General features: G+C 44.9%; 1 protein-coding gene across 4 annotated transcripts in view; it reads left to right on the top strand.

The window, feature by feature from the left end:
* Positions 1-22,571, top strand: part of COL12A1 (collagen type XII alpha 1 chain) — a 151,778-nt gene that overhangs the window by 27,377 nt on the left and 101,830 nt on the right. For 3 of the 4 annotated variants that reach the window (XM_029047119.2, XM_029047120.1, XM_039914748.1), the window contains exons 9-13: positions 1,931-2,221; positions 2,430-3,032; positions 5,763-6,035; positions 9,522-9,794; positions 12,031-12,303. The exons of the other annotated variant lie outside the window; for it this stretch is intronic. In XM_029047119.2, coding sequence (XP_028902952.1) covers positions 1,931-2,221; positions 2,430-3,032; positions 5,763-6,035; positions 9,522-9,794; positions 12,031-12,303 — 1,713 coding nt within the window. The remainder of the gene's footprint in view (positions 1-1,930; positions 2,222-2,429; positions 3,033-5,762; positions 6,036-9,521; positions 9,795-12,030; positions 12,304-22,571) is intronic. 4 annotated transcript variants of the gene reach the window in all.

Consider the following 22,571-nt stretch of genomic DNA (forward strand, 5'->3'; position numbering starts at 1 on the left):
CTCCGGTGATCCTATCTGACAGAGTCCCTTCCTCATGCAGGACTCACCTCACGGGCTAAGAGGGAGGAAGAATTGGTATGGTTTTTTATTTATGGTCTTTGTTTAGCGCTTACCATGTGCCAGGCACTGTACTAAGCACTGGGCTAGATGCAAGCTAGTCAGGTTGGACCCGGTCCATGTCCCACATGAGGCTCACAGTCTCTATTCCAGTTTTACAGATGAGGGAACTGAGGCACAAAAAAAGTTAAACGACTTGCCCGAAATTACACAGCAGACAAGTGGCGGGAGCCGAGATTAGAATCAGGTCCTTCCGACTCCCAGGCCCAGGCTATGCTGCTTCTATTTGATTCTTATTTTACAGATGAGGAAACTGAGGCACAGTTGGGTGACTTACCCAACATCATGCAGCAGGCAAGTGGCAGAGTTGATCTGAGGCCCCCTGACTCCTAGCATTGGACAATTTGTTTATTTTTCACCTTTGCTTCCTTTCAGATATGTACATTTCATCTCTGAAGCACAAATTATTGTCATACAAATAGATTTATGCTTAGGAGAAAATAGCTTTCTCCGCAGGGAGCTGTAACAGGGTCATCTTGGTCAGTTCTGAGCAGAGTCTGGTACTTCCATCAACAAACCACCCTCCTTCTCACAGCGGCTTCAGTCCGGTGGTGGAACCAGATTTCCTTCAAAGGCTTATTGAAGGCCCATCTCCTCCAAGAGGTCTTGACTGACTAAACCCTCCTTTCTTCCTTTTCCAATCCCTTTCCGTCTCCCTGACTTGCTCCCTTTATTCATCCTCCCTCCCAGCCCCACAGCCCTTACATGCATATCCGTCATTTATTTATTGATATTAATTTCTGTCTCCCCCTCGAGACTGTAAGCTCGTTGTGGGCAGGGAATGTGTGTGTTACGTTGCTATATTGTACTCTCCCAAGTGCTTAGTACAGTGTTAAGAATCTGAACTAAACACAGCCAGAAGTCGACTGTCTTTGAGTATGCGCTTGCCTGTGTCATCTATTCTGAGAAACCCGCGGATTCTGCAGGGATTCTCTGTAGGGCAGCGCTAATGAGGCTTAAGAACCAAGTCTTCGCTGACCCGGTCTTTGGATAAACCAGAAACTTCTATCCCTCCAGAACATGTAATAAAAAATTTTGCTGTTTTTGTGTTGTAAGTACCACTGATGTTATAGTTTTCAGTGGAACAGTCATTATTAGTTTTGTATATTACAGAGGGTAATACTTGTACATTACAGAAACATCCCTTTATTTCAAGCAAGCACCAGTGCTTATTAATGGAACAAGTAGTGTCTTCCTCCTCCTCCTTCTTCCCTTCTCCCTCCTCTTCCTTTTTCTTTACCTCTTCTCCTCCTTTCTTTTCCATTTCCCCTTCCTCCTACTTCTCTGGCTTATCCTTCTCTCTCCCTCCTCTTTCTCTTCTTTTTCCTCTTTTTCCACCTTCTCCTCCTCCTCCTCCTCCTCCTCCTCCTTTTTCTTCCTTCTCTTGTCTTTCACCTCCTCCTTTACCTTTTCTCTTCCTCATCTTCTACTTCCTCCTCCTCCCTGCTTTCCGTTTTCCCTTTTTTCTTCACATTCTCCTTCTCTATGATACACTTTCCTTCTTTACAGTCCTTTTCTTCCTCAGCATTTTCCCCAGTTGCTGGGCTGCTGCTTTCTATTCAACTTTTTTGACCGACTGATTAAATTCCAAAACAGCAACGTTTGCACCTGTGGACGGCTGGTATAGCAAGTCGATGATCATTTATCAGGTAGGAGAGGCTGCCTCGGATGCCCTGAAATTTAGAGTGATGAAAAATGAAAGCAAGACGTAAGACATAAGACGTAACCTGCTGCTGATTCTGGAGGAAAGCAAATCTTGCTTTGGGAAGTACCTCTGTCACATCTAATCTGGATCCCGTCTTTGGTTTTCCAGTGGTGGAGCCTCCCTCCAATTTAATTGCTTCTGAAATCTCATCCAAATCTGTGAAACTCAGCTGGGATCCATCCCCCAGTCCAGTAACTGGCTACAGAGTGCAGCTCACTCCGATGATCACAGGAAGCAAGCATCACGTGCTGAGCGTCGGCCCCCGTACTTCCTCTCTCAACGTGAGGGATCTCTCCTCAGACACCGAATACCAGATCAGCGTCTACGCCATGAAAGGCCTGACATCCAGCGAGGCCGTTTCCATTATGGAAAAAACCCAACCAATGAAAGTCCAAGTGGGTGAGTGATTCGATCGTTAAATATCAGGAGATGGCAGCCTCTGAGGCTCTATCTCCTACCTTGCCTCCTCAGGAGAATACTTTGAAAGGGGCGTGAGAGCGTGGGTGTCTTTTTTGAGGAGAATGCTATCGCCGGTGAGCTCAACGAACAGATTAGTGTGATCGGGTAAACTGTGCCGATTTACAAGCGCTGTGCTCTCTCTCCACAGAATGCTCTCGAGGTGTGGATATAAAAGCAGACATCGTGTTTTTGGTCGACGGCTCTTACAGTATTGGAATCGGAAACTTCATTAAAGTGAGGGCCTTTTTGGAGGTGTTAGCGAAGAGTTTTGAGATCTCACCCAACAGGGTACAAATAAGTCTCGTTCAGTACAGCCGAGATCCCCACACAGAGTTCACGTTGAAAAAATTCACCAAAGTCGAAGATATAATTGAGGCCATCAACACCTTCCCCTACCGAGGGGGCTCGACAAATACGGGCAAAGCTATGACCTACGTGAGAGAGAAAATATTCGTCGCCAGCAAGGGGTCGAGAAGCAACGTCCCGAAGGTCATGATTCTTATCACTGACGGAAAATCATCGGATGCTTTTAAAGAGCCGGCTATAAAGCTGAGGAATTCAGATGTCGAAATCTTTGCGGTGGGAGTGAAGGATGCTGTGCGTTCTGAATTGGAAACCATCGCCTCTCCTCCGGCCGAAACGCACGTGTACACGGTGGAGGATTTTGATGCTTTCCAGAGGATATCGTTTGAACTTACCCAATCTATCTGCCTTCGAATTGAACAGGAACTGCAGGCTATAAAGAAGAAATGTAAGTAATTTGCCCAGGAGACAGAGAAAGCCAGAGCGTGCGTGAATGTCTGAAGAGTTTGTTTATAACCAGCAAGGTGTAATCAATCAATTCATCAATGATATTCAGCATTTACTACGTGCAGAGTACTGTTCTAAATACTTGGGAGAGTACAGTACAAGAGAAATTAGCAGACACGTTCCCTACCCATAGTGAGCTTGAAGTCCGAGGGTGGGACAGACATTAATATGAAGAAATAATCGGAAAATGATGGGGTTCTACCAGATGCATCCCCGGCAAAGGTCTGATTTCATTAGACTACTTTACGTGGCTGCTTCTGTGGGAATAATGTGAGGCTTGGGCATTGTCCTAAAATTAGTTTAAATTTGTAGCCCATTTGTTTTGTTCTCCCCGCAAAGTGTTCTGCACGCAGTAAGCACTCAAGAAATGCCAGTGATTGATGAAATCATTTTAAATTCGATTTAAATGATTTTTAAATGTATTAGTAAAATATTGAATCAGATGGCTATTCATCCTGGAGACAGAAAGCCAAAGAAAAAATCGATAATAGCCATTTTGACTGAGGGCCTAGTGCTGTACTGAGTACCTCCTTGCAGGTCACTTATGCTGAGGGTTATTGGGTACAGAGCAGTGTACTGAACACCTACTGGGTACAGTGCCGATAATAATAATAATGGTGACTGTTACATCTGGTAAGCCTGTAATGCATGCCAAGCATTGAATTAAGCTCTGGGATAGATAAAAGATAATCAGGTCAGTCACTTTTCCTGTCCCAGGTGGGCCTCGAGGTCTCAGTAGAAGGGAAAGTCTCCATTTTCCAGATGAAGAAACTGAGGCACAGGGAAATTGAGAGCTCTCTTTTAGGTGCTTGGGAAATATAGAGACGTACAAGGCATGACCCCCTACCTTCAAAGAGCTTGCAGGGTTATTTAGTTAATTCTTTTGTGGTTGTGGAATATCCATTGGCTTGAAAGACAGGAAGAGGTCAATGTGCTCGGCATGGTACAATGCAGTGCACTGCACACAGTAAGAGCTCAGTAAATGCCACTGAGGATTGACTGAGGAGCAGCAGGGCCTAGTGGAAGGAACGCAAACCTGGGAGTCAGAGAACCTGGGTTCTAATCCTGGTTCTGCCACTTGCGTGCTGTGTGACCTTGGCCAAGTCATTTAGCTTCTCTGCGCCTTGGTTTCCTCACCCGTGAATTGGGTATTCAATGCCTGCTCTCCTCCTACTTAGACTCCTAAGTGGGTTAGGGATTGTGTCCAACCTGATTAATTTGTCTACTCCAGTGCTCAGAAAAGTGCTTGATGCGTAGTGAGAGCTGTTTGGGATGATATCAGTAGGGCTTGCCCTCACATTTTGACAGCCCTATTTCTAATTATCATTTTATAACACTGGGAAAGTGGCAACAGAAAATAGGGAGGGGGAAAAATGAGCTGAACTAACTCTTAATCCAGTTATTCCCATTCTTAAACCACTCCCTTACTGACCCAAGCCATAGAAGCTTTGGTTCCCTACACTCGTGCGGCGTACCTAGTGCTTAGCACATTGCCTGGCACACGGTAAGCCCTTAACAAATACCACTTCTAGACCGTAAGCTCGTTGTGGGCAGGGAATGTGTCTGCTTATTGGTATTTTGTACTCTTCCCAGCTCTTAGTACGGTGCTCTGCACAGAGTAAGCGCTCAATAAATACGATTGAATGAATGAATGAATGAAATTACGGGCTTTAGAGAGACAGGCAGTCAAAGTCCATCAAGGTCTCTCGATGAATTGATCCCTCTCGGTCCTCGGCTCTCTTGTGTATCCGTGTATTCAGTTCTACTTGCAGTTATTTATTTTGACTGGCCCTGTAAATACTGTACATACATTTGTCTCCCCTGTTAAAGTGTCAGCTCCTTGTGGGCGGGAAATGTGTCACTTCTTCGTTCGGTACTTCCCAAGCACTTAGTACAGAGCCCTGCTGCATCAAGTGGGAGCTCAAGAAATATTCCCTCTGCTGCCGCCACTAATTCTCTGGCCTTTGGGGTTCCTGGAGATGGTGGTTCCTGGCCACCTCCTACTTTGTTCGCCCCTAAAACTGTCCCTGGAGATCAGAAATAATTTCAACGAAATCTTGTAAATTCCAAGAGGATCAGATTTTACCTTCCTGCCCCAAGAGGGTAAATAGTGTGGAATGTAAACCGGTTCATTCCGGTCTGCTTATTCAGATTTTATCGTCACATTAATTTTTTTTAGAAAATGGTATTTAAGTGGTTATTTTGTTCCAGACACTGTACTAAGTGCTGGCATGGATGCAAATTAATCAGGTTGGACACTGTCCCTGTCCTACGCAGGGCTCGCAGTCTTAATCCCCATTTTACGGATGAGGTAACTGAGGGGCAGAGAAGTGAAGTGACTTGCTCAAGGTCACACAGCAGAAAAGTGGTGGAGCTGGGATTAGGACCCAGGTCCTTCTGATTCCCAGCCCTGGGCTCTATCCACCAGGCCATGCTGCTTCTCAATTGTAATAATAATAATGTTGGTATTTGTTAAGCGCTTACTATGTGCAGAGCACTGTTCCAAGCGCTGGGGTAGATACAGGGTATCCGAGAGCAATTGGGGTATTTGTAACTATGTGTCCCCTGAATGCCAGAGAAGTCGACTAGTGGGACGTGGTGGGACTCATTTCGTACTTCCCGATTTGACTTCAGTATACTCTACTTATTTCAATATCTTCCTTTTTCTTAGCTTACGTGCCTCCGAGGGATCTGAGATTTTCGGATGTGACGTCTTACAGTTTCAAAGCCAACTGGTCTCCAGCGGGAGAGAATGTATTTTCCTATCACATTAAATACAAAGAAGCAGCTGGGACCGAGGAAACGACTGTCGTAGAACCAGCTTCCAGCACTAGTGTCATTCTGAACAACTTACATCCAGAAACTCTGTACGTGGTCAATGTCACTGCTGAATATGAAGATGGTTTCAGTGTTCCTTTATCTGGAGAAGAAACCACTTTGGAAGGTAAGAAGTAATAAGAGAAAAAGCTAGAAATAATAATGATAATAACTGTGGTGTTTGTTAAGTGCCTACTCTGTGCCAAGCACTGTAGTAAGCTCTGGGATAGGTATTCATTCATTCATTCAGTAGTATTTATTGAGCGCTTACTATGTGCAGACCACTGTACTAAGCGCTTGGAATGGACAAATCAGATGTACAAATAGGTACAATACAAGCAGGTTAGACATGGTAAGGAAGCCTGATTTAGATAAATAATTGTGAGCACCGAGGATATTTACAAATGCTACGGGAAGGTGTATAATCATGACTGCTCGGAGCTGTTGTTGGTTGGATGCAGTCTCCGAAGGTGGATATCAAGGATGACTGTCTCCAGGAGGAGATGGGACTTCAGAAGATCTTTGAAGACGGAAGAGTGGTGATGTGGTGGATTTGAAGTGGGAGGGAGTTTCAGGCAGGGGGAAAAGACTGCAGAGCTGTTCTCTGTGATTACCACAGACCAAATCAGATTAAATAGGATGAAAATAAAGCACAGAAATTTAGGGAAGATAACCTTCCCTTACCCAGATAGTAGACTCAGAATGGTTAGAGGAGGAGGTAATGAATCAACTGATCAATCATTGGCTTTTACCGAGCACTTACTGTGTGCAGAGCACTGTATAAGGGGATTGGGAGAGTATAATATAATAGAGTTGGTAGACATGGAATCTTCTCTCTAGGGTTTGCCCAAGAGGAACTGATTCATCTATCTGAGATAGTTTAGTGCTGCATGCAGGCAGGGGATTAGACTACATGATACTACAAATAAATGTTTTATACTATGCAAAGCACAGAGTAAGTGCTCAATAAATGCCATTCATAATAGTAATAATAGCATTAGTGGTATGTGTTAAGTGCTTCTATGTGCCAAACACTGTTCTCAGCATTGGGGTAGATATAAGGAAATCAGGTTAACCCACGTGGGGCTCACAGTCTTAATCCCCATTTTCCAGATGAGGTCACTGGGGCACGGAGTAGTTGGGTGGCTTGCCCAAGGTCACAAAGCAGACGAGTGGCAGAGCCGGGATTAGAACCCACATCCTCTGACTCCCAAGCCCTCTCTCTTTCCACTAAACCAGGCTGCTGGTTGCTTGATTACCTGCTCTTCACTCGTCACGAATAGCATTTAATAGCTATGTATTTTCGTAGGCTTTGTGTAGTCATGAGAGGAGGAAATGAAATGCTGCTGTTTTTTCAAGTGGCGAGCTGAGAATGGCTACACCTACTTGCTCGCGGGTTTCCGCTGTGTGCATTGTATATGTCGTAGTAGGAACAAGGTGATATGTGCTCAGTAAGAAGATGAAAAAAATGCCTTCTACGTAGGCACACTTAAATTCACAATCAGGTACAGGGCGGGGGATGTAAGTAGAAAGCAGAATTTGCCTTCGTAGAGAGAAAGTTCTGTGCTCGCATCTTTCCTTCCGACCGGCTCTTCCCTCGCCCTCCCTGCCAGATCGTGCCAGAGAAATTCCTGGAGAACTGCCCAAACAACTGCCAGCTCTGTGGGCATTCCTTCTCAGCCACCAGGTCTTATTAGATGTATAACAGAGACAGAAGTGAAACATCACCACTCAGTCATCCGAGATGAATGTCTTAGAGTTCAACCGCTGTGTGTTGGTTGTCCAGTTGCTATGGAAACCAAGGGTTTGGCAACCATCCAGCCCAACTGGATTTTTCTTTGAAAATGGCCAGTGTTCCTGTTGATTTCTGGGGGCCTGGTTGAGCAGATTTGAACCTCAACACTTATTTCTTCTGCCTGACTCCAGCTTACTGGATTTTTTCCTTCTTCTTTTTCCTCTTCCCTGGGCACATTCAAGGGATTGGATGGGGGTTGACCTTTAGGTGGTGTTCACTGAAGGCTCGGGAATTATTATACTGATATACTGTTAAGCACTTACTAGGGGACTAGCACTGCTCTAAGCGCTGGCGTAGATACGAGTTAACTCCTGATGAGAATTCAATTCCTGCGTGTCCATGTGATTCGTTATCATGGATCCAGCGGACTCTGAAGCAGCGTGGCCTAGTGGATGGAGCACTGTCCCGGGAGTCAGAAAGACCTGCATTCGAATTCTGGCTCCACCACTCGTGTGCTCTGTGACCTTGGAGAAGTCACTTCACTTCTCTGCTCCTCAGTCACCTCATTTGCAAAATGGGGATTAAGACTGTGAGCCCATGTGGGACTGGAACTGTATCCAACCTAATTACCTTGTATCTATCCCACTGCTTAGAACAGTGCTTGGCCCATAGTAAGCCCTAATCAATATACCTCGATTATTATTATTATTTCTTTCCCATGTTTACTCGAGTCACTGTTAAGAACCTGTCCTTGTCCTTATTAAATCCATGGCCCCACTGGCCACATTGGGTTACTGTATCCTCCCCAGCGTTTACTATGTAAGCACTTAACAAGTACCAATTATTATTATTATTATTATTCGAGGGCAAGTAAGGGAATTAGAGGGAAGAGTTAGATGCTCATGCTAGACGATCCATCCCTAACCATGAAAACAGATGTCAAGAAAGATAATCATCTCATCTAGAAGTCCTAATGTCATTTTAGGGGACAGAATGATAGTAGCCCGGATGAACACTTGGTCTGATCCAAGAGTGGCGAATCCACCATCAATCAATCAATCATTGATATTTCTTTAAGCACCTACTGAGGGCAGAGCACTGGACTAGGCACTGGGAAGAGCTGCTAGAAGTGATCCCTGACCACAACCTCATCATAAATTCTAGGTCAAATTCTACCCAGAGTCTTACTCAGCATCTATCCATTCACATTATTCAGACATTACAATTAACTTAATAATGCTAACTTCCCATATGCCAAGCACTGTACTACTCACTGGAACTGGAGCTCACAGTCTAAGTAGAAGGGAGAACAGGTATTGTATTGAATCCCCATTTTACAGTTGAGGAAACTGAGGCAGCACAGAGAAGTGAAGCGACTTGCCCAAGGTCACCCAGCAGGCAGGTGGCAGAGCTGGGATTAGAACCCAGGTCCACTGACTCCCAGACCAGTGCTCTTTCCACTAGGCCAGGCCATTTCCCTTGATATGCAGCCCTTTTAACAAGGAGCGGGTTAGAAAGCTTTTCTCCATGGATATGGTGACCATTTTAAGTTTTAGCAAATAGGAAAAACTATTTTCTTGTTAGGAGAGATTTTTACATGGTTAAAATTAAGAAGATCTGGGTCCTATGGACAAAAATGAAGCCCCACCAATTCTTTCTTGGTATTACTGCATTTGCTCCGATTTGCAGTTCCAGCGGGACTATTGCAAAATGCCTGCTTTGGGGGTGGTGTTTCCAACACCTAGTCTATTATTTCACTTTTTGGAGAAGCATAAACACATCCCAGCTTGTTTGTTAAACAAGAGACGCTAGTTGGGGTATTTCAGGAGGAGAAGATCAACGAAAAGGAAATATTTACTAAATTATCGTTTCTCGCAGTTAAAGGAGCGCCTCGGAACTTAAAAGTTACGGATGAAACCACGGACAGTTTCAAGATTTCTTGGACCCAAGCTCCAGGGAGGGTCATGAGATACCGGGTACTGTACCGGCCTGTTGCAGGAGGAGAAAGACAAGAAGTGACAGTTCCAGCTAATGAAAGAAGGAGGACACTAGAGAATCTGACCCCAGACACAAGATACGAAGTGTCAGTTGTTCCCGAGTACTATTCGGGGCCCGGAGTTCCACTGACCGGATACGCGGCGACGGAAGAAGGTATGTGTCCCCGCGGTGCATCCTCGGGGACCGGGGAATGAACTGCTATCGAGCGATCTAGCTGAGGGGCGGTTCCTCGGCCTGGTGGGTGGGTTCTTCAGTGGATGTGGAGCCTTGGTCGAGAAAACTTGAGCAGCCACTCAGGTTTCCCCAGAAACGCACCTCAGGATGCCCTGACCTTCTCTGCGGCTTTCAATCGGGCCTTTACGAGAACAAAGTTTGCATTCTTTACCGGGGAGAAGGCAGGGGAGAAGAAGAAACGGTGGGCCAGAACATTAGGTTGCCCGGGAAACCCCACCCTACAGGTTGATTCATGGTAGCTGGGGTCCAGTGGAAATTGTTCACAGGGATCAGTTGTTCTGGGGAGTTGCTTTCTTGTCTTTTCCCATGGTACCATTCTTTTCATAATGCTGCCATAATTTTGCAGAGTCTAGGCGTAATTTTCACTGTGCGACTCATCACGACCCCAGTTCTGTGTCAGCCCAGCCATTCTGGATGGTGGTCGACTACTAGAAGGCTGTAAAAATGTTTAAGATGTGACTGTATAGATTTACAGATAATGGGTCGGTGGGGCATTATTAGAGGGAAATATTAGAAGGGTCATAGTGTTGGATTTCAAAGACGGCCATCACACTATTCCTCCCGGCAACCTTTGCTGCCCCTGCTAGAGACAAAATTCTAGACCTAGAGGTGCATTGTTCATTTTCTTATGGTCTTGATATATTAGCTTCAACAGCTTTTAGATACGTATTGATGAGAGCATTGCTCACTTTATGATCCAGGGTGGTCATAACAAGTATAAATGTAGGAAAACAACTCAAAAGCTTTTACTGATCTCTCTTCCCCCTCTTTTTTATAGTTCTAGTTAAAGGGAATCATCCCAGGGATTTTCCAGAATGCCACCCGTCATGATACTGCCTTTTTAATAAAATTTTGGTTTAGCAAAAGATGCCCGATTGAGTCAGACCAATAGTCCATATAGACTGTAAGCTCTTTTTGGGTCTGCTAATTTTGTTATAGTGTACTCTTCCAAGTGCCTAGAACAGTACTGGGCACATAATAAGGGTGTGATAAATACGATTGATTGATTGATTGATTGATTGAGATGGACCACTATTAGGTCTCCAGCAATGGCAGTGAGGAAATAGAATGATTGTTGACCATCTTTCATCCAACCTCATGGATATGGATCGACTGCCTAACATCCTTAGGTGCTCCCTCTTCCAATTCATCATGGACATTCCTTAACTAGGCCCAAAGATCTGGGTTCTAATCCTGACTCCGCCACAACTCATCTGCCGTGTGACCTTGGACAAGTCGCTTCTCTGTGCTTCAGTTACCTCATCTGTAAAATGGGGATTAAGACTGTGGACCCCATGTGGGACGAGACTGTGTCCAACCCAATTTCCTTGTATCTACCCCAGTGCTTAGAACAGTGCTTGGCACATAGTAAGTGCTTAATAATAATAATAATGTTGGTATTTGTTAAGCGCTTACGATGTGCAGAGCACTGTTCCAAATGCTGGGGGAGATACAGGGTAATCAGGTTGTCCCACGTGAGGCTCATAGTTAATCCCCATTTTACAGATGAGGTAACTGAGGCACAGAGAAGTGAAGTGACTTGCCCAAAGTCACACAGCTGACAAGCGTTGGAGTCAGGATTAGAACCCATGACCTCTGACTCCCAAGCCCGTGCTCTTTCCACTGAACCACGCTGCTTCTCGTGGCTTAACAAATACCATCAGCATCACCATCATCATCATCATCTAGCACCCTTATTTTCTCTTCTAATAACCTTTTAGGGACCTCTTATCCATGGATTTACCCAAACCCATTTTGAACCTATGGATGTTTTCTGGCTGGATGTATAGCTAGAGTAAAAATTCCCTAGCTTTTGTCACTCACTGGGTGAAAAAGTTAAAACATAAGAAACATTCAAGGTAAAAAATCAATCAGTCGTATTTTTTGAGCACTTACGGTGTGCAGGGCACTGTATAAAGCGACTGGAAGAGTAGAGTCAATCAGTGATATTTATTGAGCTTTTACTATGTGCAGAGCACTATGCTAAGTGCTTGGGTGGGTGCAATGCAACAGAAAACAATATAATAGACTCATTCCCTGTCCACAATGAGCTTACAGTGAGAGGGGTACAAAGACCAACGGTTGGGTTTCTAGACATGTTTGCACCGAATAATTATGGATTTTGTTCCTTTTCTTTCTTTTTCACCCTGGGTAGTCCGAGGAAATCCAAGAAATCTGAAGGTTTCTGACCCTACAACATCGACTATGAAATTATCTTGGAGCTCGGCACCTGGCAAAGTCCGAAGATACCTGATAACGTATATTCCAGTGACTGGAGGGGCCCCTCAGGAGGTGACTGTGAGGGGAGAAATGACTTCTACCTTACTGAGGGGCTTAGACCAAGGCACCAAGTACTCACTGTCTGTGACTGCCTTGTACGCGTCCGGAGCCGGAGAAGCCCTTACTGGGGAGGGAACGACCCTCGAAGGTAAGGACTTTTCTTTTGCAGAAGAAATTTTGAACATTGGATTTTACTTGTCTCTTTGGGTTTCTGCACCCGAGAGTTTTGCAGAACCCACCCGGAGTGATCTCAGGGTGCATCGCCTCTGGGGTGAGAACTGGGAGATGGAGGAGTCTGTGAGATTAAATAATAATCGTGGTATCTGTTAAACTCTGTTAAGCTCTGATAACCTGTGGTATCTGTTAAACCAAGCACAGTTCATAGTACTGGGGTAAATCCAGTACAGTCAGATTGGACAGAGTTCCTGCCCAACCCAGGGCTCACAGTTTAACGGAGAAAAAGAACAGATATTTAATCCCCATTTTACAGATGCCAGAGGTCATTGAGCAGCCAAGTGGTGGAGCTGGGATTAAGACGCAGGTTTTCTGACTTCCCAGTCCTGTGCCCTTTCCAGTAGGCTTCTGTAAATTTGGCTCAGAGGCTCAGACTGCAGGGGAGCGGTAAAAATGAGGTTCGTTTTTCCAGTGTGGGGACGGCTTACTCGAAGACAGCCGCACTCTTCTGCCTGGTTAGGAGCCAACGGAATACGTGGTGAGATGGTTGGCTGAGATTTAAAGGTGTAATTTGTGGTGACGTGGAACACGTCGTCTCTGGGTACCTTAGGGAGTTCATCTTAAACCATTAAAGTTGGCTTGAGTTCTTCAATCAGTGAAGCCCCATCCCGGCAGTTAAATTGCACAAGATGAACTAACTCCTATCACAAGTTAGTACTGGCAGTAGGTTCACGTGAACTGAGTTTCATATTGCCTTGAAATCCAATCAGCTAGGGGCAACTGTGCAAATTGGGTCAGAAGCATGTAATTGGGCACAAATAGACAATTCAGAGATCGTTCAAGGCAAATTATGTGATTAATGGCAGTAAAAGTTCCATTTAAAATGTAATTTTCTGGACAGTCCCAGTCATGTGAAGTGAAAAATTTGAAAAAATGGAACCAGAAAGAATGTTTACATATATATTTATGGTATTTGTTAAGCACTTAATTTGTGACAAGCGCCATTTTAAATGCTGGGATAGATACATGTGAATCAGGTCGTATACAGTCCCTGTCCCACGTGGGACTCACAGTCCAAGTAGGAAGGAGAACCGGTTTGAAATCCCCATTTTACAGCTGAGGAAACTGAGGCACAGAGAAGTGAAGTGACTTGACCAAGGTCACACAGCAGGTAGATGGTGGAGCTGGGATTAGAACCCAGCTTCTCTGACTCCCAGGTCCGTACTTTATCCACTAGGCTACGCGGTAATTGAGGAAATTACTAGCAATGAGAGAGTCCCTTATCAAGTACGAAGCCAAAAGTGTTCAAAAACGAGAGATTACAAAACAGGGCAGAAAAATGAGGGAGGTGTCCTTCCCAGAAAAACACCATTCCCGAGCGATCACCATTCAAGAAGTGGCATTCAGTCTTCCTTTGGTAATCCTGACATTGCTAAGTGTGGGATTGATTCAAATCGAATCCCACAATGGGGAGGTTTTCCGGGAGGGGATATTGGCAGTTTTCAGATGGGAAAAAAATGCTTGGACGACAGAGCTGAAGAATGAAAGATAGTAGTAATAATAATTAGTAAGTGTTTACTGTGTGCCGGGCACCGTACTAAGCACTGGGTAAGATAATTGGGTTGGACAAAGTCCCTGTCCCACATGGGGCTCGCAGTTTCAATCCCCATTTTACAGATGAGCTAACTGAGGCACAGAGAAATCAATAATAATAATAATGTTGGCATTTGTTAAGCGCTTACTATGTGCAGAGCACTGTTCTAAGCGCTGGGGTAGACACAGGGGAATCAGGTTGTCCCACATGGGGCTCACAGTCTTAATCCCCATTTTACAGATGAGGGAACTGAGGCACAGAGAAGTTAAGTGACTCGCCCACAGTCACACAGCCGACAAGTGGCAGAGCTGGGATTCGAACTCATGAGCCCTGACTCCAAAGCCCGTGCTCGTTCCACTGCGCCACGCTGCTTCTCTAAGTGATTTGCCCAAGGTCACACAGCAGATGAGAGGCAGAGCCGGGATTAGAACCCAGGTCCTTGACCCTCAGGCCCGTGCTTTTTCCACTAGGCCATGCTGCTTCTCTTGCAATTAAGATTGGAATCTGAAGCAGGGGTCCCGCTGAGGAGGATTTAGGGGACAAGCGACTGATAGTAATAATAATAATAATGTTAGTATTTGTTAAGCGCTTACTATGTGCAGAGCACTGTTCTAAGCGCTGGGGTAGATACAGGCTGATCAGGTTGTCCCACATGAGCCTCACGGTTAATCCCCATTTTACAGATGAGGGGACTGAGGCACAGAGAAGTGAAGTGACTCGCCCACAGTCACCCAGCTGACAAGTGGCGGAGCCGGGGGTCGAACCCACGACCTCCGACTCCGAAGCCCAGGCTCTTTCCACTGAGCCACGCTGCTTTAGTAACTGGAGAACACTCTCCGGTTGCCTGTGGACTGGCATGGGGCGTTGGGATCCAGGCTGAACTGAGAAAGCTCACTAACTCACTGACACTAAACTAAAAAGTCTGTCTTTTCCTTTGCGACCGATGGTTATTCCTTTCCCCCCACTTTCCTTCGGAGTTTGCCTTAACCACAGAGTTCCCTAAAAGACAGTCGTTTCCATACCTTCCCCTCCTCCCTCCCTCCTTTCCTCTCACTCTTTCCTCTTTCTCTCCATCCCTCCCTTTTTCCCCGTCCGCTTCCATCCCTACTTCCTTCCCTCTAAGATATTCGTGGTTCGGATCTGCTGTCCCCTTCACTTTAGGAATGTCCTTGAAAGAACCGATGTTTACACTGGTTGTGAGTTTCTTATCAGCCAGGATTCCTTTCTGTTTCCTCCTCATCTTTGGTCCTTCTTCTTCGCCACTCCGATCCCTCCTCTCCAGCTAAGAAAACCAGATGAGGAGCCAGACGGTCAAATAAATCTGTCTAATCGCTCAACAAAATCTCCGCACAGCACAGTTGGCTGCCGTTAACGGCCCCAAACAAATTCCAGAGGACCGAGATGTTTTAAGCCGGCCAAGGATAGCAGAAAGCCTTGTGACTCCGTACAGTATTCGGGGTTTGCCAGCCAGATCTCCGTCCAGGATGTTAAACTCAGCAATCTTTGCGATCTAACTGGCTCGTCGATCCCCTACACTCCTCCCTCCCCTCCGCCGGGCTAAGTTGGAGAGTGATTACTGGCAAATCTGTTTTAAAAAGTAACACCGAAAACTAGACCCCTAGTGAATCGTGGCTTGTGAGTGACAAGAGAGGTGAGTTCATCTTAAGAGTCAGCCTCTGATACGGAACCAGAGAAGAGTTCGACGGCTCCTCGCCCACCGGGATTTTATATTCTGACAACAGATCAGGTGTGCTGCCGTAGTTGTGACTAAATGAAAACGGTCGGAATCTTTTCACCCCTGCTTCTTCCATTTCATTTTACGATACAGAGCGAGCCAAAACCACATGCCATATGCTAGGAATAGGACATGATGGAAAATACAGTAAGCGCGGAGCGTAGAAAGTGAGTCGATGGCTAGCAGTTCACTGTTTAAGCGAGCTTCTGTTTTCCTAATCTATTTTCTCTCGGGAGAGGAGGTGGTAAGAGCAGACCTGGTAGGAATTTCCTTTTCCTCCCCAGAGGCAGAGAGTCAGATGGCAAGAATACACTGCGCTTTGGTTGTTTTATAGATTAGCTCGACTTCACTGGAGTTTTTCATTCTAAAAGAAAAACAAGAGACTTTCCCTTTTTGGTTCAGTCGACATCTATTCCTAAACGTAATTCATCTTGTAGGGCTCTTGAAACCTGAACGTATATCGGCTAATTCCCATGTAGCTGGGAGTTGGGATTTATTAGCACCCGCGTTTGGAAAAGTCTGAGGGAGAAAGGTGGGCCGTCCGTTGCAATTTTAGAAGCAGACATTTAAAAGCTTCAACCGCCAACCACTCGTATCGATTTTGCAGACGAGGGTGCAGAGATAATGAGGGACCGAATCCCATAAGGAACAGAAACCAGTCATCCAACAAAATTCGTTAATTTTTTTCTGGAGAAAACTTTGCCCATCGCTTTTGCTGCGGCTCAGAATGAGAGGAGCCTGACTGCGTTTAAAGGAATAACGCTAACTCCGTGTTCATAGGGATTTATCGAAATGAACACGCTTTTCCACTTCGGGATATTTTCTTCTCCTGCCCCCTTTTTTTTCCGAGTTTTGATTTTTGCCAGGGAAGGAACTGTGGCTTCTTCAGAAGATCGTCATTTTAATTGGTTGCTGTGGCAACAGAAAATGTCCCGGTAATGAATGACCTCCTACAGGCCCGGACCGAGCCAACTCAATTGACATTTCCCTACAATGAAGGTTTGAGCATATCCTAGGAACTCCGGGTAATGTGGAGTAGCGCAGTGCCGATCCCAGCTCTTACAACAAGGGCTCTGTGTCTGTCCTGAAGGTTGAATGCTGCCTCATGCAATTTTTGGAAATTATGCATTCCAAGGGTGGCCTGACATTTCTAGGAGTCTTCCCTATCATCAAACCATCATACCCGTGTCCGAATTCAGGAAAAAACAACCCAGATCAATGTACAGCGCGTGATTATTGTTGAGGAAGGAAAATGCTACTCATTTCCTCTCCCTCAGGTGGTAACTGGTAACTCCTTTTATATATTCCCCGACCAGGCCCTCATTTCCTCTTCTCCCATTCCCTTCTGCGTCAACTTTGCGTTGGATTTGCACCCTTTATTCATCCCTCTCTCAGCCCACAGCACTTATGTCCACATCTGTAATGTATTTATACTAATGTCTGACTCTCCCTTTAGATTGTAAGCTCATTGTGGATGCTTAATAGAATGCTCTGAACACAGTAAGGGCTCAATAAATACAACTGATCGATTGATAATTCAACACTAGGTTCTGCCTATAGCAATCACTTTCACTCCAGAGAGCCAGCACGGAGCCTCACCTCTGGAAAGGAGGGTCCAGCTCAACCTTCATCAACACCATCGTGCTAATCATCAATCAATCATTTGTATTTATTGAGGGTTTACCGTGTGCAGAACGCTACTCAGCACTTTAGTTTGCATTGAATGCCTTCTGGGAAACAGTGTGGCTTAGTGGAAGGAGCAGGGGATGGTTGTCAAGAGACCTGGGTCTTATCTTGGCTGTGTGGTCTTAGGCAAGGGGCTTAACCTCTCTGTGCCTCAGTTTCCTAATCTGTACTTTGGGAATAAAACAACTGTCCTTCTCTCTTAGTCTCCGAGCCCTGTGCGAAACAGGGACCGTTTTGGCTCTGATTACCTTGCATTTACTTCAGGATTTGGCAAATAGTAACTGCATAATAAATGTCATCATTCTTATTGTGTGCACTGTACTATGTGCTTGGTAGCCTTCAAAAGAGGTGAAGACAAGATTTCTGCTGTCAAGATGTTTGGAATCTTGCTGGGGAGACAGACACTCAACTAAAATACAATAATAATAATAATATTTGCTAAAAGCTTACTATGTGCCAAGCATTGTTCTAAGTGCTGGATAGATACAAGGTTAAGGGGAATAATAGAGTATATAAACTCTGTACATTCATGCTATTGCTATGGGGGCTGAGGTAATTTTTTTTTAATGGTATTGGTTAAGCTCCTACAATGTGCCAGGCACTTTGCTAAGCGCTGGGGTAGATACATGCTAATCAGGCCAGCCACAGTCCATGTCCCACATTGAGCTCACGGTCTTAATCCCCATTTTACAGATGAGGGGATGAGGCGAAGAGAAGTGAAGTGACTTGCCCAGGATCTAACAGAAGAAAAGTGGCAGAGTGGAATTAGAACCCAGGTCCTTTTGATTCGCAGGCCTGTTCTCTACAGAGACTGAATTGACAGCTGATGAGACATAATATGGAGGGAAGGAAAGGGAAGGTTTCCTCGAGGAGATGGGATTTTAGAAGGGCTTTGAAGATAAGGAGAGCAATGGTGTGCTGGATATGAAGGGGGAGGGAGTTCTAGATAGGAAGGAGGACATGAGCTAGGAATAGGTGGTGGAAAAGATGAGAACAAAGCCCAGTGAGCAGGTTAGGTCGAGTTCAGCTTCAGTGGACTGTTAGCTCTCTCCCTCTGGTTCCCTCCTGAGCCACTATTGAATCCAAATCCTAGGCTATGGAATGTGGTTCTGACTAACTTTAAATCCAAAAATGAAATGGAGGATCCAGTGGGGGAAAGATTCTGCCTGACTTTTCATTTAGTCACACGGAGAGCCGCACACATGATTTGTCAAACTCTACTGCACGATCCGTTCCAGACGAAGAAAGTAGATGAAATGAGCTCTTTTCAGGAAGAGGTTTCTGATCCTTCAGGAGGGGAAAGCTTGACAATTTGGGGAATGAGCCTTAATGTCAAGAGCAGATTGCTCTCGGAGAGGGTGTGGGCAACAGTTCCAGTTTAAATATATATTTCTGAATAGATGCTTGGCAGTCAGTCCAGTGATAGATAGCTTCTGCACTATCACCAATTATAATTGAGATGCAATTATAGTTGAGCCTGACAATAATTTGATTTTTAGGGAGAAACAGAAGACTAGGAAATAGAGGGCCGTTTCTTGAGTCGGACCGTGTTTCTTCATCCTGTATGTGAAAAACATAGCTCTAAAAATTGAACAACTATTCTGAACCAGGAAATCACCTTCTTATCATTCAATAAATTCATCCTCATCCGGGTAGACAACTCTGGGTTTGAATCTCTCCACCTACCATGGGAGAATGTTGTACTATTCTTTCCTGGAGAGAGAAGTAAGTGCCTCCCCCTGAATTAAGAGTCTTCTTGGACTCATGGTGTCCTTGAATCCGTTTGTCTCGGTGGAATTGGGTCGAGTTTTTATATTCAGGGGTTTCTTTTCTGTTTGGAGAGGCCTGAGAGGCCTACATCTCTCCCTCTCTCTCTTCTTCTCCCTCCATCTCCCTTTCCCTCTCCCTCCATTTCCCTCTCTCCCTCTCCTTCTCTCTCTCCCTCTCCCCCTTTCCCTCCATCTCCCTCTTTCTCTATCTCTCCTTCCTTCTCCCTTTCCCTCTCTCTCTTCCTCAACCTCTCCCTCTCTTTCTTCACCTCCCTTAATCTCTTCCTCTCCCTCTCTCTTGCTCTCCCTCCATTTCCATCTCTCCTTCTCTCCCTCTTTCTCTATCTCTCCCTCTCTTTCCCTCTGTTTCTCTTGCTCTCCTTCTTTCCCTTCCTCTTTTCTTTTTTCCTCTCCTTCTCTCCTCCCTCTCCCTCTCTTATCTTTCTCTCCCTCTATTTTTCTCCTTCTCCCTCTCTTTTGCTCTCTCCCCCCAACCTCTTTCTCCCTTAGCTCCTCTGTGGAAACCAGGTGGGAAAGAAGGGGGCTTAGATTGGAGCTATTCAGAAGAAGAGCTGTAAACAAAGCAACTCGTTTTGCCAGAGTTCAATTAGGGTTGTGATCTCCTTTAAATCATGATTATTTATAGAATAATCCAGTTGTTATTGCTTTGGATGAGTCTTCGGAAAATGTTTCTGGAAACGTTTCTCTTCTGAAAAAAAGGTAACCCTTGACAATCTGTGTTTTCTCGCCTTTGCAAATAATTGCCATTGGCATCCAGACCAATGAGAGTGAAAATAGAGAGACTAGGAGAAAAACTGTCTTTGGGGCAGCTAATTTTCTTGGCAAATTCATCTCTGTTCTGCTTTTCCTCTTTATTCAGAGATGATGTTTGGGCTTGTACTCCCCTTACAGTCCATTTCCCCTACTGGGTCCCTTGATGAATTCTAGAATAGCGTTTGTGACATTAATAATAATTATAGTATTTAAGTGCTTACTGTGTGCCAAGCACTGTTCTAAGTGCTGGAGCACTGTTCTAAGCACTGGGGCACTGTTCTAAGCTCAGGGGCACCGTTCTAAGCGCTGGGTTGAAGTCTGGTACATGAAAGCGCATGTGCTGTCATATTCATCTGTGTGTTGAATGTAATTGCAAATAATGTTTAATGCCACCATCATTTTTTTAATAGTATTTGTTAAAGACTTACTATGTGCCAGTCACTGGGGCAGAGCCAAGCCTGTCAGGTTGGACACAGTCCATGTCCCACATGGAGCTCACAGTCATAGTCCCCAATGTGCAGAAAGTAACGGAAGCACAGAAAAGTTAAGTGACCTGCCCAAGGTCACACAGCAGACAAATGGCAGAGCTGGGATTAGAGCCCAGGTCCTCAAATTCCCCTGTCCGTGCTCTGTCCTCAAGGCCATGCTGCTACTTGAGTAATAAAACAGGTTGGAAAATGGACAGAAAAACCCTAGAAAAAAATGGGAAAATTAAGTCAAACAGGTATTGACACCTCTTCTGTTTAGGCCACTAGTAGAAGCAGCGTGGCTCAGTAGAAAGAGCTTGGGCTTGGGAGTCAGAGGTCATGGGTTAGACTCCCGGCTTTGCCACTTGTCAGCTGCGTGACTGTGGGCAAGTCACTTCACTTCTCTGGGCCTCAGTTACCTCATCTGTAAAATGGGGATTAAGATTGTGAGCCTCACGTGGGACAACCTGTTGACCCTGTATCTCCCCCAGTGCTTAGAACGGTGCTCGGCACCTAGTAAGCGCTTAACAAATACCAACATTATTATTATTATTCAGTGAAGAAAAGATTCTCAGTCAGTAGCTTGGGGAGATTTTAAAGTCAGTTATGAACCGGAAAGCAGAACATCCCATCCCATATCTCAAAACAGTCAACCTTCATCTACAATAGAAGTTTTCCTGACATCCTGGTAGTACCCTTTAGCAGAGAATGAACTCGTGACCCCAATCCAAGCACTCAATGGTATTTATTCAATCAGTGCTATTTACTGAGCGCTTGCTGTGTGCGAAGCACAATACTAAGTGCTTGGGAAGGTACAAAGGAGCAGAACTGGTAGACATGTTACCAGCCCACATAGAGCTTACAGTCTAGAAGGGGAGGCAGATGTTAATATAAATAAATTACGGATAGATACATAAGTTATTTGGGGCTGAGGGTAGGGTGACTATCAAGCACTTAGTACAGTTCCTGGCACTTAATAAGCACTTACCAAAAATGATAAAACAAAAATATCAAGTGAATAAAGAGTACAGGTCAAAGTGCATAGGTAACATAAAAAGGTAAGCAGAACATCGCGTTAAATGCTTGAGAGAGTACAATGTTAAGCTCCTTGAGGGGAGGGATCATATCTACCTACACCACTTAGTACAACTGGACAAGTCACTTCTCTGTGCCTCAGTTACTTCATCTGTAAAATGGGGATTAAGACCATGAGCCCTCTGTGGGACAGAGCCTGTGTCCAACCTGATACCAACTTAATACAGTGCCTGGCACATGGTAAGCGCTTAACAGATGCCATTAAAAATGAATAAATAAATGAATAAATATCATTGAATAGAGTTAGTCATTATCCCTGTTGACGACTGAACGACGATTCTCATTCCTTCCGGTAGCCTATTTGCCATTTTGAGTAATTCACTCTGTTGCTCTCTCCATCCGTAAGAGCCTTACAGCCTCCGTATATCTACAACAGAACCTCCCTGCCTCCAAATTCCCAGACATCAATTTCAATACCTTCTGTCCTGAGTCCCAGATCGCCAACTCCATTTCTGGACATGTGCTTAGCTATTTCAGCGTAATGTGATGCGCTATATTTCTAAGCCATGTTTTAATCATCATTCAAGAAAACAAGGTAATGTCATGAGCATCAAAAATTCATGCTGACCATGTAGCATGCCATGAGATTATCTGCTTTCACCAATAATCATGATAATAACTGTGGTATTTGTTAAATCCTCACTGTGTGCCAAGCACTGTACTAAGCACTGGGGTATAGATACAAGATAACCAGATCAGACATAAGCCCTGTCCCGTATAGGGTTGATAGTCTAAGCTGGAGGGAGGACAGGTATTGAATCCCTATTTTACAGATGAGGAAGATGAGGCACAGAGAGGTTAAGTGCTTACGCCAGATCATATCACTTTGGCCCCAAGAAAGGTAGCACATTGAACATGCATTATAACAAAATAAATAGATATTTGACACCATTTTAGTTATCCCCGGCATGACTTCCATGGTCTGACTTCATTTCTCTGCTCTCAGTAACCCTCTCCCAAAGGAATTGTTGATGACCATTCCAGGGAAGGATTCATTTAAATATTTTTGAAAGAGTTTTAGTTCAATTAGCTTTACCACAAATATTGCGAAGATTGGCTAAGTCTGATATCCAAGGGAGAAACACAGAATGGACTCTATGTGTCTTCTGGGAGGTAGAGGCC

Source organism: Ornithorhynchus anatinus, chromosome 19 (assembly GCF_004115215.2).
Source record: "Ornithorhynchus anatinus isolate Pmale09 chromosome 19, mOrnAna1.pri.v4, whole genome shotgun sequence".
In the NCBI taxonomy this organism is placed as follows: domain Eukaryota; kingdom Metazoa; phylum Chordata; class Mammalia; order Monotremata; family Ornithorhynchidae; genus Ornithorhynchus; species Ornithorhynchus anatinus.